The sequence below is a fragment of the Pituophis catenifer genome, unplaced genomic scaffold, assembly GCF_029215685.1.
Source record: "Pituophis catenifer annectens isolate HBS135680 unplaced genomic scaffold, rPitCat1.0.hap2 SCAF_3, whole genome shotgun sequence".
Lineage (NCBI taxonomy): Eukaryota > Metazoa > Chordata > Lepidosauria > Squamata > Colubridae > Pituophis > Pituophis catenifer.
The window spans coordinates 129,936,380-129,950,355 of NW_027256883.1; the positions used below are offsets into that span (position 1 = coordinate 129,936,380).

A 13,976-nucleotide genomic window follows, 5' to 3' on the forward strand; every position below is an offset into this window, starting at 1 on the left:
TGCCACTTGGGATGTCTGGGTCAGGACAGAACAAGTTGCACCAGCTAAATGGATGTGGGGCAGGGGTGGATTCTACTTATCTTTACTATCGGTTTGCAGTGGGGCTGCGAGCGAGCGCGTGCACTCTTCTGCGCATGCACAGAAGCGTTTTGGTGACATCGGGGTCGGTGGATGGAGCCTCCCGCCGGTTTTACTACAGGTTCTATAGAACCAGTGCGAACCGGGGGCAACCCACCACTGATGTGGGGACAACTCAGTGCCCCACAAGCTCCTCGCCTCTCCAAACTGCTGGCAGCCCAGCACTTGCTCGCGCGCACGCACACACGCACACACACACATGCATTCCAAGTTTGGATACTTTTATCCACAAAGGAAGGAGAGGGCCTTCTCCCCAAGCCCAAGCATGATTGCTAGCTCAGGTGAATAAAAGTCTCCAACCTAGGTATTGGTGTGTGTGTGTGTGTGTGTGTGCGTGTGTGCACAAAGCACACCAAAGGAGATGTTCTTCTCCCAATCCCAGACATCATTGGCATTTCCCTGTCAAGTGCCGCCTCCTGGTAAAGCAGGAGGAAGAGGATGATGCTGCTGCGTGTGGAAGGGTGGAGGAAGCAGTTTTCTAAATTGACCTAACATGAATCCACTTTTACAGCACTGCATGCTAAAATATTACAAGCTTATTTGTTATTGGCAAAATAATTGCAATTTATAGCCGCATTTTCACAGTATTTTCCTTTTGAACAAATTATAATCACATACACGCTTCCACAATGACATAGGGCTATTTTTTTCTATTAAAAAAAAGTTTCCAAAGAAAATGATTAATTGCAGGTAATGCGATAATCAATCTTTTAAAATTCTGGTGCATCCCTATATTTAGAATAACATTTGTCCATGGGCAATAGAAAAGATCATCTGAACAAGTTAACACTGGGCTCTCCTCTGTATCACTGGATAGCTGGGGCATTTTATGTAGAAAATAAGGCACTTTCTTTCTTTTCAAAGATGCATACTATGACCTTTAAAGCTGAGTGAAGTGCTTGCGTGGAAGCTGAATCAGCTGCCTTTACTCTAGCAATCGTTCCTGTTTCCTGGGGAAGCGGCTTAAAATCATTCTGGACGGCTCAGGAATGTTTCTCTCCCGCATCATGAAATCCCCAATCCCCATTTCAGGATCTTTCATTACTATAGCTACTGCTGGAGTGCACCACCCGCAAGGGTGGCAATGTGACCGTTTGGAAATAACATCGTCCCTGGGCAGGGTCTCAAGTAGCCAGCAGATTGTCCTTGACATCTTTGAACGGAACACAAATATTTCCACCTTGGGGGTTCTCACGGGACACCTGGATTACACCCTGGATTACACCAAAACCCTAGGGAAGAACCCCATACTTGTGGGAATGGTTTCTGCCAGACCTACGGCATACTAGGACTGGAAGGCTCACATACTGCAGAGGGTGGTAGAGATAAGGATGGCTGAAAAAAAGGGGCAGGCATGGCAGAGCCGGACTGCTACTTTGCGGCAGAGTAGAAAGCGGCAAAAAAAAGCAACTCCAGAGACTTCCTGTGGAGCCGCTTCATGCTGCTCCAACCAAACCACAGGGAAATGGGTGGCAGCGCCTGCTCATGGCAGCTGGTAGTCCTCGCTCTGCTGCTCTTTGGTGGGGCAAAGTGGGGCAGGGTGAGGCTGGGTGGGCTAGCCCGGGTGGGGTGGGTGGGCAAAGCAGATGGGGTCAGCCCCTCGCCGTTTTCAGGACGGCCCCACAGGCCAGATCTAACCACATCACAGGCCAGATCTGGCCCACGGCCCTTGAGTTTTGTTCTGACCTAGACGTTCCCAAACCATGAAGTAGACTCCTTAAAAATTCCCTTTTTATTAAGTTACTGTGAATTTCTCTCATTCACACTCAGCAAAGTCTTTCAAGGGAGAATTTACAGTCACAGACCTTATCTGGCTTGGAGAGCTGCCACACCAATATCTTCAAAATTTGGCAAGGAACCTCGGAGAGTCACAAACCAATTAGGCAAACTAATTATCTCCTGCAAACTCCACTCCCCTTTCGCTCCTCTTTTATTCCCTCTGGGAAGGGCCATTCATCATCCACCTGTGGCCTTACTCCCAAGACAATCCTTGTTCCTTAGCTGTTCCCTTCATCTGGCAACTCTGCGCATGTGCACACTGGGAACAGACTCCATCTGTTCATCTGCCTCACTGATGTCTGACTCTGAAGGCAGCTGATAACTGGCATCCGGCCCTGGCTCCCTCTCTGCCTCCAACGCAAAGCCCTCATCAGAGCCTTCCCCAGATTCCAGGACTGGCCCATGTTCCTCCCCAACCTCCTCACTGTCCAAATCCACTGCCAGCTCCACTGGCCGCTGGCGGGCCACAAGAAGCTTGAAATGTTTGCCCTATGCTATTTCAGACAAGTGGCTGTCCAGTCTCTTCTTAAAAGCCTCCAGTAATGAAGCACCCACAACGTCTGAAGGCAAGACGTTCCACTGGTTGATTGTTCTCACTTTTAGGAAATTGCTCTTTAGTTCTAGATTGCTTCTCTCCTTGATTAGTTTCCATTGTTTATTGCCTTGCCTTCTGGTGCTTTGGAAAATAAGGTTGATTCCCTCCTTTGTGGCAGCACCTTAGATATTGGAACACTGCTCATGTCACCCCTAGTCCTTCTTTTCTCTAGACTAGCAATACCCAATTCCTAAACCATTCATGTTTTAGTCTCCAGGCCCCTAATCACTTTTGTTGCTTTTGTTGCTCTTCTCTTAACTCTTTTCAAAGTCTCACCATCTTTTTTATAATGTGATGACCAAAACTGGATGCATTATTCCAGATCTGGTCTTATTAAGGTTTTATAAAGCAATACTAATGCTTCTCGTGATCGTGACTCGATCTCACTCTTTATGCAACCAAGGATTACGTTAGCTTTTTTGGCTGTTACAGCACACTGCTGGCTCAGCAGTTAAGTCATTGTCCACTAGGACTCCAAGATCTGTACTTGTACCATGCTTCCCCAAAAATAAGACAGGGTCTTATTTTCTTTTGAACCCCCAAATAAGGGCTTGGCCTTATTATCAGGAGGGGGGGTTATTATTTCAGGGGTGCAGGAGGCCCCGGGCGGCCTGCGCACTCACATCTGGGAGTCTGGCAGAGAGAAGCTCCCTTTGCACATCATCAAGCCCCTCCCCTCCCACGGTGTGTGTAGAACGCAAGCGGCCCGAAGGCACCAAGCCGCACAAGTGTCTGTCCCCACCACCTGCTCACGCGCTTCCCTGGACTCACCAGGTCGATGTGAGCGAAGTCAGTGAGCACCAGGTCCTTGAGGAGCTCGTAGCCAATGCTGCTGACACTCACCAGCACCCGCACGGAAGCCATGGCCTGGGCCAGCTTTCCCTGCAGGATCCAGCTCCAGCCGTCACCAGAGTGGGAAACACACTCCCAGAGCAGCCGCTGCCCTGGCTGGGCTTGGAAGCCGCAGAGGCAGAGTTTGGGGGAGAGAAAGACTTCTGCTGCTTCTGCTGCTTTCCTTGCATGCAGCCAAAAACAGAAGCAGCACAAGTCTTTCTTTTTCTCCCCCAAACTCTGCCTCTGTGGCTTCCACATCCCAGTCAGGGCAGAGGCCGCTCTGGGAGTGTGCTTACCACTTTATGGCGATGGGGGAGCCTCGCAAGACCCTTGCCTGCCCTCCCTTCCTCCCGCAGGTCCCGTTTACTTTTTCCAGGTGCCCGGCGAGATGCTGGGTAGCCACACCAAGGGGAGCCGCGACAGACAGCTCGGCCGGCCCAGCCACAGCCAATGTTCCTCATCCGCGGCTGAGCTTGGCTGGAGGGGGCCACTGGGCCTCTGCAGGCAGCGGCAGCAGCAGCAACACCTGCAGCACCTTAGCCATCCCAGCTGAGACCTGTGCCCAGTTGCGTGACGCGCCATGCCTGCCATTGTAGTACTCTGAGACTGCCCACCATGCATGGAGGCCTCTCTGCCACCGATGGCTGCCATGCCAAGCCCTGGGGTGGTGATGCTTGCATTGGGGCTGCTGTGGCGGGTGCTCAGTAGTGCGGGCTATGCAGACGTGGCACCTGGGCACGAGAGTGGGCGGGCCACCATGGCACAGGAGCAGGAACAGGTGCTCAAGATCTATGGTTGGTGCCGAGAGTGGCAGAAGGGGCGGGGGGCGCAGGAGTTTGCAGGAATGTGGCTGCCTTGGGTGGGTTGGGGGAGTGAGGGACCTGTGTGTGCATGTGTGAGAGAGGGGGGCTTATTTTCAGGCATATATTTAGGCCCACCCCAAAAATCAGGCTTGGCCTTATTTTCGGGACATGTCCTATTTTGGAGGAAACAGTATAATTGTTTTTTCTTCCCTAAGTGAAAAATCTTATTTTTCTCTACATTTCATTTTGTTGGATAGGGCCCAGTGTTCGAGTCTGTCAAGATACATTTGGATCCTGAGCCTATCTTCTGGAGTGCTGGCTACTCGTGCCAGCTAATTGTCACCTGAAAATTGGATGAGTTCCCCTCATCTAAATCAGTCTATTGCTTTGAATGTAATTGCCATACCAATCTGACCAGCTGTGTTTTATGCTGCCAGCAGTACTGGGCACAATATATAAATACAAATACTGTAAGTACTCTCATTCTTGTAGTAAACAATCTTGTGACAACATTTAAATGGCTAATCAGTCAAGATCTTGATTTTGTTTAAGTTTGCATATACATTTTGACAACGCCACCAAATAACTGTAGCCATCAGTAGGTAAACCATAGGAAAAAAGATAAATTGTAATCCAAAGAAAATAAAACATAAAAGAAAATATAGCCAAATGTAGTCTACAACAGTCACTATACTACTCTATACCTTTCCGTCATTGCAATAACACACCTATAACACACCTCCATCCATTGCCTTTTGTTCTTTAAGCTTCTCACTTCTACCTTTATAAGGATCTCATCAAGATCATCCAGTTACAATTTTCTTGGTTTACTCTTTCATCTTCCATTTCATATATTTTAGAGTTTGATCTTCATTCCTTCCTTCTTTATAACCAAATGTCAATGTACTTATTTTGTAGTGGTCACTCAGGTTTACCCCGTTCATTCTTAACCCCCTCGTTTTACTACACCCAAATTCTTAAGGCTCTTGTTCCCATGGCATTCAACTTAGTGTGTTCTCCTGACATGGCTTTCACTTTTCTGTAACAAACTGGGCAAAAGCACTCTCTGATCCAGTGATTGCTTCTTTTTATAAACATTCATTTATTGCAGCAAACCCCATACTACCTACTGCCTTTCTACTATCACTGCAGGTCTTAAAATTTCCACATTTACCCATCTTTAGTCAAACATTTTATGAAGTATACAGCTGCTCTAGTTTTTTTAGCCATTTATATATGACCATTTATATATAACTAACAATCATTGATTCCATTTTCCCTTTCAGACATAACTCTATTGGTGCTTGGTACATTAATTTTCAAATTCATATTCCTTGCTGTATCAGATGTATATTTCATATTTGCATTATTCAGGTTGCCAGGCAAAAATGCAGCATTATCTACACAAAACAGTATTATACATTTATGTCTTCATCTAAAACACATCAAATGTTAGCACAATTATTCCTTAGGCATTCTCTGTAAATGCATAAATAACCAACCGGGTATTTTCATAACTTTGTCAAAATACTTTACTTCAGTCACTGGCCAGTATTATATATGGTACATATGGTAACATAAAACATAGGAATAAAAGATAAATGAAACAAAATGGAGTAAAAGAAGAACACAACCAGAATAGGTGACACTTTGTCAATTCATTGTGAACACTGAGACTCTTAAACTACTTCAGAAACGAACATCATACAAGAAACAGATAAACAGGAAAGTGACACTTATTCCGGCTCCAAACAGCTCGCTGCATACTTTCTCAGCCAAGTTGACTATTAGTGTCAAATTATGCTTTCATATTCAGTACTTCTGTTTGTGACTTGTGACTGTTTCAGTGAACTGGAGAGCATTTAATTGTCCAGAGTAGAGAAAAAACTAAATACAGACACTTACAGCAATGCTTCAAGCTTTGGTTTATTCTTAAATTAAGTATCTATATTTCATACTCTGCAGTCTTAATAAACAATTTATTCTTGGATATGGACTCCTTTCACTGTTGCACTCTAACATAAGTAGGCTTCCATGAGAAAAAATACAATTGAACAAATGAAGTAGATTATAAGGTTTTTTTGAGTGCACTTCATATTAGCTGCTCATACATTTGGAATGCATTTAAATACTCTTGAGAAAAATGAAATAATAATAATAATAATAAAAAATTAACTTCAATAGTCTTCACAGCTTTTTTCATTCAATGTTTTAAAATGCCTGTACAGATATTTATAAAAATAATTTCAATATGGCACAAAGGTGAAATCCTCAAGAAAAAAAAAAAAACTCTTCCAGAAGTTTTGAGTGCCTTACACAAAATGAGCTTCCCTGTGTTCCAGTTCTTGCATCCGCTTTGGCCTTAATCTCTGATAAGTGGGCTTCAAATCTGCAGGGGGCATGGTTTCAAAGCTAGATTTTTGTTGCCTTCCATCTTGGATAGAGGAATCCAAAAAGCTGTGATCAAGGCCAGGATTCACACCTAGTCCTGGCATGTCATTATGGATTATTGCTGCACAGCATTTGGATGCAGAACTCTCATCATTTGGTTTGGCATTATTGTTGGATGATGGTTTATAAAATGTTCCTCCTGGTGGTTGAAAACATCTTGGCTTTTTCAAAGTAACAAAAGGAGTAGAGGCTGTGCAATGCGTTTCTCCTACAGGCTTTACAGTTGTGAACGGTCCTGTATATGGCTTACAAAGAAGTATGGCATTCACTGAATTGTTAACAAGGTTGCCAGATGCATTTAAGGCACATGTATTTACAGATTCTTGTGTTAAGTTTTCATGGATATTGGTCATAATCTTTGCTGTTTTTGATGTCATGTCATACTGTTTATATTGCTTGTCCCAAGTCTTTTTCTGAGTTTGTGGGTCATAACAAGAGATTCTAGAGCCAGCAGTAGTAGAGGGAAGTGACTGTGTCTCAGAAATGTCTTCAATAACAAGACTTTTCCCAAGCTTGTCTGGGTTCAGACTTGCATTCTGGAAGTTTTGTTCATTTAAAATACAAGAAGGAAGCATCGATCCTAAAGGTAAACTCACAGGACGAAAAAATGGCTTGGACTTTTGACAGCGCAACTGAACTTTGGTTATTTGACGTCTAGGTCTTATTAACTGATCACTTTTAACACCATCCTCAGTTTCAAAGTCATGCTTCCCATTGTCTTGATCTGAAACTGGAGTCGCTTTATTGTCTAGGAAGGAAAGAAATGTTTCGAGTGTCATCAAAAAGTATTAATCTTGAATATTAACTAGAAAAGATATATACATTTCAGAAAATCATATTTCTTGTTTATGTGCCTTCTTACACTTTGTTTTATAACAATTATACCTGAAAGACAGATCAGCCAACTCCAGAATTCCATTATATTTCTTGTATTTATTATGATTCATGTTCCACAACTTAATTTAAGAAGGAAGGAACTTTCCTACAACTGTTTTGTAAGAAGCTACCCACAATGGAATTTCATCCCTCCAGTTTGTTTTTGTTAGTAGAATGAACACAAACATTTTATATTTGTTTTTTAACTTAAGCTTCTCCAACTTTGCATTCTTCAGATGGAGTCACTTGTTGGGAATTTCAAGTGGTTGAATTCCTAACATATCTGGACAGACAGCTCTCCTTAGTTGAAAGTCAGGCTAATTGCAGAATTAACATGGTAAAACAATTCAAACGAAAGATTCTTACAATTAGACCCTATCTATATAAAAATGTTCTCATAATTCAAATTTAGCAATATATTGGTTGGAAACAGCGTACAATAACCTACCATAAATATTAGAGAACTATAATATTTAAGTACTTTTACCTATTTCATCATTATGAAAAACTGAATATGATAATGAAGCTGGCAAAAAAACAATTGTAAAAGGACAAACAAGAGATAGCATTTACAGACTTAGGAAACTCTCAAACTCTGCCAGATATCATGTTTAAGCACTATCTAGCAGACTGTAAGCCTGCATAAATTGTGCTATTTGCACAGCCAATCCCTATTCTGCTAGAGCAGAAGTCTTCAAACTTGGCAGCTTTAAAACTTGTGGACTTCAACTCCCAGAATTCTCCAGCCAGCTATGCGACACAAATGGGAAAAAGGTTATTTTAAAAGCTATTAGTAAAGTACATATTTGTGTGGTTTTAAGTTGTAGATCTGTCAAAAAACTGTAGTTACAGTATGCAAAAAAATAAGCTATAGATGTACCACTTGAGAATTAATTATAATGGACTTTTACTCTGAAATATTATTTAAGTCTTAACTCAAGTTTCAAGCGACCTTTTAATCTTTAAAGATTTCCAACTACATTAACACCCTAAAAGTTGACATTTTTTCATCTATACTGGAACCAATTTAATTTAAATAAACAATTGCTTTGGCTTTTAAACATAGAATAATTCAACAGTAACAGGAATAATAACTGTATAAATATTCCACAGTTAATAAAACTAACCTGATTCTTTTATAGGAACCGTGTCATTTTCCAAAGCCATCACAGGAGTAGATTCTGAAGGAGAATTTTGCTTGCCAAGACTGAGTTTTCTCTCAAGAGTACAGGTTGATTCTAAGAAAAAAACCAACAATGCAAGCATTTACTGTATATTTGCACACCAAAATCTAATATAATGTGGAAGTCCACTATGGAGATTGTTAGGATCTGAATAGTAGAAAACAGGTTCAAACAGTAAGATTGAGCTACAGATGTACACTGAGGTACCCCGTGTTGTCTCTGGAAGGAGTTGTATTGCCCCTGAAGGAAGAGGTCCACAAATGGGTTCCTCTTGGATTTGCAGTTGCAATTGCATCAACAGGTAGACTATGGCCAGGGATGCATTTGCCCAGTTTTGGCTGGTGTGCCACTGGTGGCCTTACTTCAGATGAGATGACCTGATTACAGTGTGTCATGCCCTCATCACTACTCATCTAAACTAATCTCTAACCCTAACTGATTGATTTCAGGTAGCAAATTTAGTCTAGTGGTTAAGGCATTAGACTAGAAATCAAGAGATTGTGAGTTCTAATTCCACCTTAAGACTCAAAAGACACCTGGGTGCCTTTGAGCCAGTCTCTCTCTGTCTCAGCCCAACTCACCTCATAGGGTTGTTGTTGTTGAGAAAATAGAAGGGGAAGGAGTGTTAGGTATGTTTGCCATCCTGAGTTTTTAAAACCAATAATAAAGGTTTAAAAGTAAATTATGTAGTGTTTTTATTGTTATATTGTCTTTTGTTAACTATTGAGAATCAATTTATGATTACAAGTGGGATATAAATTTGATAAATAAATAAGATTATTTCAAGCTTAAAATATTTTAATACTGGTTTTTTTTTTCATTTTCACAGCGATCATCAATATTTATCCCCAGAAATTAAGAGACAGTTCTGACTCACTGGTGTATTCGTCAATAAAATGAAGACCAGATTGTTGGGGGCAATATGCTGACTCTGTAAACTATTTAGACAGGGCTATAAAGCATTATGAAGCAGTATATAAGTTTAAATGCTATTGCTATCTATTGTAACATACACTTACCTTTTACTAAAGAATCAGATTGGAAGGGGGATCGTTTGCTACCATCTGGTTCTTCAAAAGATATGCTTCTTTTAGTAGAATTCTTCCTCTTGACACTCTGTCAATAATAACAATAAGAGTAGAATATTTTTTCCTAAATGAAATACTACAAATATAATGGAATATTATATTGTTCCTCAACAGAAACTCACTTCCTTCATAGCCACAAAGAATCCTCCTTTCCTATCTTGAGATGCTTGTTTATCTTCTACTGATAAAATACTTTTAGTACAAAAAGAATTTTCATCAGATTCAGTTGCAGCTGATGAATGTTCTTGGGCAGTGTCGAAAATCTTTTCATAGTGAGTGATAAGAAGTTCTATCATTCGGGCTTGATATGGATAATCCACAAGTGAAGATAGTGAGAGTGTGGCATCTGTCTCACGTGGTCTGATCAAAGTTGGACCAAATATAATGCCAAGATTGCGGGCAGACATTTTATTTTCATCAGATTGTTCACTAACTCTGCGTAAAAGAACAGAAAATGCATCAAAGTTTTGAATGTACCAACAAATGTTTGTACAGATAAATATATATTTTAATTGCCAACTAACATTAATCAAAACTTAATGTCTAGATATCTGAGAGTCAACCTATCTCCAATTGTTTCTGGCTTCCCAATATGTTCCAGGAGAGAAGTGTCTCTGCTACCACCATTCCTGCATTTTGGGTAAAACAGCCTCTCTTCCACCTCCCCCCCAAAAAACCCAGACAGTGCCTTCTCTCCTGGAGTTCTGAAAATACCTCAATACCTAACTTTGACCTCAGGTAAGGGGTTGTGACTGTCTGTTGTTATGATAGTTTTTTTAGTCCAAGCTTTGTTGGTTATGTTTTTTAAAAATGTTTTTATTGTTTTGGATTCTAAAAGTCACTCTGGGCCTTACAGGTTACCATTATGTAGTTATAACAATTTTAAACAATTAAAAAAATGTATTGAACTTTATAACTGATCTTAATAAAGTTAAGTATAACAAGTCACTAAATAGAAAGGGATATTATTTTCATTACTACATATAATTCTAGAAAAATATATAGAAAAATCTAGTACTGGTTGACTCGGAATGCTCTTACCTGCATAGATGAGCTAAAAGAAACTTCAGAGTGTTATGGTTCGCTGTAGGTAGCAATCTCAGTAGATCTTTAATTTTAAGTATGATTCTATTCAATTCAATGCAAACTGATTGCTGTTTGTTTGATTTTGATCTCATCTGTTTCATATCAAGTTCCACATTAATATTCTGGCTTTCTTTTGCAAGTCCAATGAATTCATTGTAAAATCGAGACAAAATCAAAGGTTCAGGGAGCTGTGGGAAAGAATACCAGAAATCCATGTGAAATTTTATCTTAACTTTATGTCCTTCTTTTCATTGTCCTTTTCTGGGAAGTTTCTGAATTTTTTTCTGCATAGCTAGTATATTGTAAGAAATTCATGTAGCACTGTTGATAGATTCCATTTCTTATAGCTTGGATTTTAATAACACTTCTATGTGTGTTTTTAAGTTTTGCTTTGTTTAAATGACCAATTTTGTTTATTTGTAAAAAGTTTCTAAAAATAAAACCTGATCGAGATAGTTATTAATCTGCTTTATTACAGAACAAGAGAACAATTACAATATTTTGAATAGAAGGACTAGATATTTGTGAGTTGATTCATGCATTACATTAAAGTCTATAACCTAAACTGTGTTTTGACAAACAATAATCTCTGTTTCCCAGAAGAAAAGCAAGTACTATACAGGTGAACTCAGCTACCATAGGTGTCAATCTGAGTAAAAGGAAATGGCAAATGAGAGCCTGCAATTCAAGTGCTAAAAAGACTGTTAATTTAAGGAAGGGGTATGAAGTATCAAATATGAATACCAATGAATTCCCCATTCAGACTTGTAGCCTATGTTTGTATGATACATTTGAACCTATCAGATGTTTATTAAAGTAAACATGTACCATAGCGCACAATTACTTAATATTTCCCAGTTTTCATTAAAAAGAAGCTTTGCAACTATTACGTTCAATACTGATGCTAGTAAGCAATCAGATACTACTGCAAGCTGTATTAGACTTTAGGGAATACTAGTAAGGGATTGTGGAAGTCCAGGATAAGTGAACAATAATGTAGGTAATCACTATTCACAAGATTCACATCTTTTTTTCTTCCTCACAATATAACCAATTCTCTTGACTCATAAACCACAAAGAGTAATTTCTACTGTTTTGGTGCAAGTGAGGCATTTATTTTAAACCTATTAACAACTTCACCACAAAGAACAGCAAAAAATAATAAGAGGTATAATATTGGAACATAAATGAAGCAGCTAAAAGATAAAGAGAAGAGATGGCATAACAGAATATTGAACCACAACAGAGGAGAATCAGGTTAGTCACGGTAGGAATACACATGGAAATTACATACTTATGTTTCATTAGAATGTAATGAAGCATTCAGATACTCAGTAATTTAAAAATGGACTTTTTATTAATTTTAGTATTATACTCACATTTATAGAGTTGCTATATTAATAAAAATGGCAATTCTTTTTTAAGAGTACACTGTCAGCATTAGCCTAGGCCCTAGTTCTGTATTCTCACAGGGTAGATTTCACTTTTTGAGCCATTTATTTAAAGCATGATTAGAGATTCTTTTTCGTATATCGGAAGCCAAGTGGATATAGTAAAAGCAAGATGTGTTTGGGTTTTTGTTATTGTTCAAAAATTTATTCCCATTCATTTTTTTAAATCTTCCCCATTTTTTCCAGCTAATTTCCTCTATCCACTTATTCTGTTAATCATACTTAAAATAGCTAATTTTAATTAACCTGACAAAAATCAGCAATAATGAAAAACGAATAGCAATCTAATTTTAAGAATGATTATTTGATTGTTTTCTAGCCTTCCAATACAAGCAAGAGTCAAAGGGTAAACCTCCCTGCAATCACCTCAATTCTGGAATTTTCACAAAACGCTACACAAGAATTATGTCCACCTTAATAAATCTTTCAGTATACAAATAAGAATAAAGAAGACAATAATGTTTATTTACCTGGCGAAGAAATAATTTAAGAACATTACTTATATCATGAGCATGGAGTTCAGATAATTCTACCAAATCTTTCCCATTTTCAAATGATTGACAAAGTTTTTCAACTCTGGATTTGGCTCCATTCACACGGTATATCCCCTTAAATATGAAAACACGTCATAAGTAATTGTAAAAACAAAATTTTAATGGTTTTGAAGAAAAGCATTTGAAAACCAGTATGAATCTTTACCTTGACATTTAAGGCTCTGCTTTCAATTTCAGAGGTACACTTTCTTATGATGAAAGGGATACCATCTTGACTATTTTTAGAAACTTGAGTAAATTCTACTCCAAACAAATGAAGTTTTCCATGAAGCTTCTTATGTCCACACTGAATAGCTAAAGTCTCCAAACATTTTTTGTGACAGGAAAGTGAGCACTAAAAGCAGCAGCAAAGAAATGAGATATTAAAAACAGGGTAAGGGCATATAGCATCTACTATTCAGCTTATCATCTAACTTCATTTAACTTATTTAAAGCATTTAGCTTCTTTCAACTAGTTCGCAGTGATTTGGTACTACTTGAAAAGCTTTTGAATAGTTAACAGCTGCTTGAGGGTTGTATAAGCAAAAAGTCAGAAATTCCAAAAATAAATGTATACAGTATACACTGTATATGTAATAGACAGGCAGCCATTCAAGTATGCCAGATCCAAAGTAGCTCTTAAACATGAGGCATAATGAATACTTCACCAACAAACCTTTCTGCCAAGCCTAATAAACAACTGGAGAAGGAGAACCATTTGTATTATCTTGGCAAATATACTGCCAAGCTGGTAAGATAAATTGACACTATCCTCTCTGGCACTTCAAGCATAGTAGCTTCATATGTCCAGTGCACCTCAGTCATGGAAACTACATGGTATGAAATTATATTATGTGACTCTAGTAACTTGTATCGCCCACAAGCCATTATAAGAAAGCCAAAAGGTGTTTGGATTTCCAACCTCTTCACATTCTGCTCCATGGAATACCACCAGACTATCACATTCCCTGCATTTGGATGGAGACCTCAGCTTCCGAAGTTTGTGTGTTTGTGCTGCCTTAGATAGGAGAGTGTTTCGAAAAGGTCCAGGAGTACTGGCAATTTCAGCTGCTAGGTCATTTAAACCTTAAAATAAAATGATCTATTGTTAGCTTTTCAGAGTGCAAGGAATACACACTAATATTTTCAGATATTTAT

The 13,976-nt window shown here is 39.3% G+C and overlaps 1 protein-coding gene across 3 annotated transcripts in view; it reads right to left on the minus strand.

Moving 5' to 3' along the window:
* Positions 1–5,667: 5,667 nt before the first annotated feature.
* The window catches only part of ARHGAP29 (Rho GTPase activating protein 29), a 47,004-nt gene continuing 38,695 nt past the window's right edge, over positions 5,668–13,976 (minus strand). For all 3 annotated transcript variants that reach the window (XM_070941183.1, XM_070941181.1, XM_070941182.1), the window contains exons 17-24: positions 13,741–13,904; positions 12,985–13,173; positions 12,756–12,893; positions 10,790–11,022; positions 9,871–10,183; positions 9,680–9,776; positions 8,604–8,714; positions 5,668–7,348 (exon numbers count right to left, since the gene is read on the minus strand). In XM_070941183.1, coding sequence (XP_070797284.1) covers positions 6,462–7,348; positions 8,604–8,714; positions 9,680–9,776; positions 9,871–10,183; positions 10,790–11,022; positions 12,756–12,893; positions 12,985–13,173; positions 13,741–13,904 — 2,132 coding nt within the window. In that variant the 3' untranslated portion in view covers positions 5,668–6,461. The remainder of the gene's footprint in view (positions 7,349–8,603; positions 8,715–9,679; positions 9,777–9,870; positions 10,184–10,789; positions 11,023–12,755; positions 12,894–12,984; positions 13,174–13,740; positions 13,905–13,976) is intronic.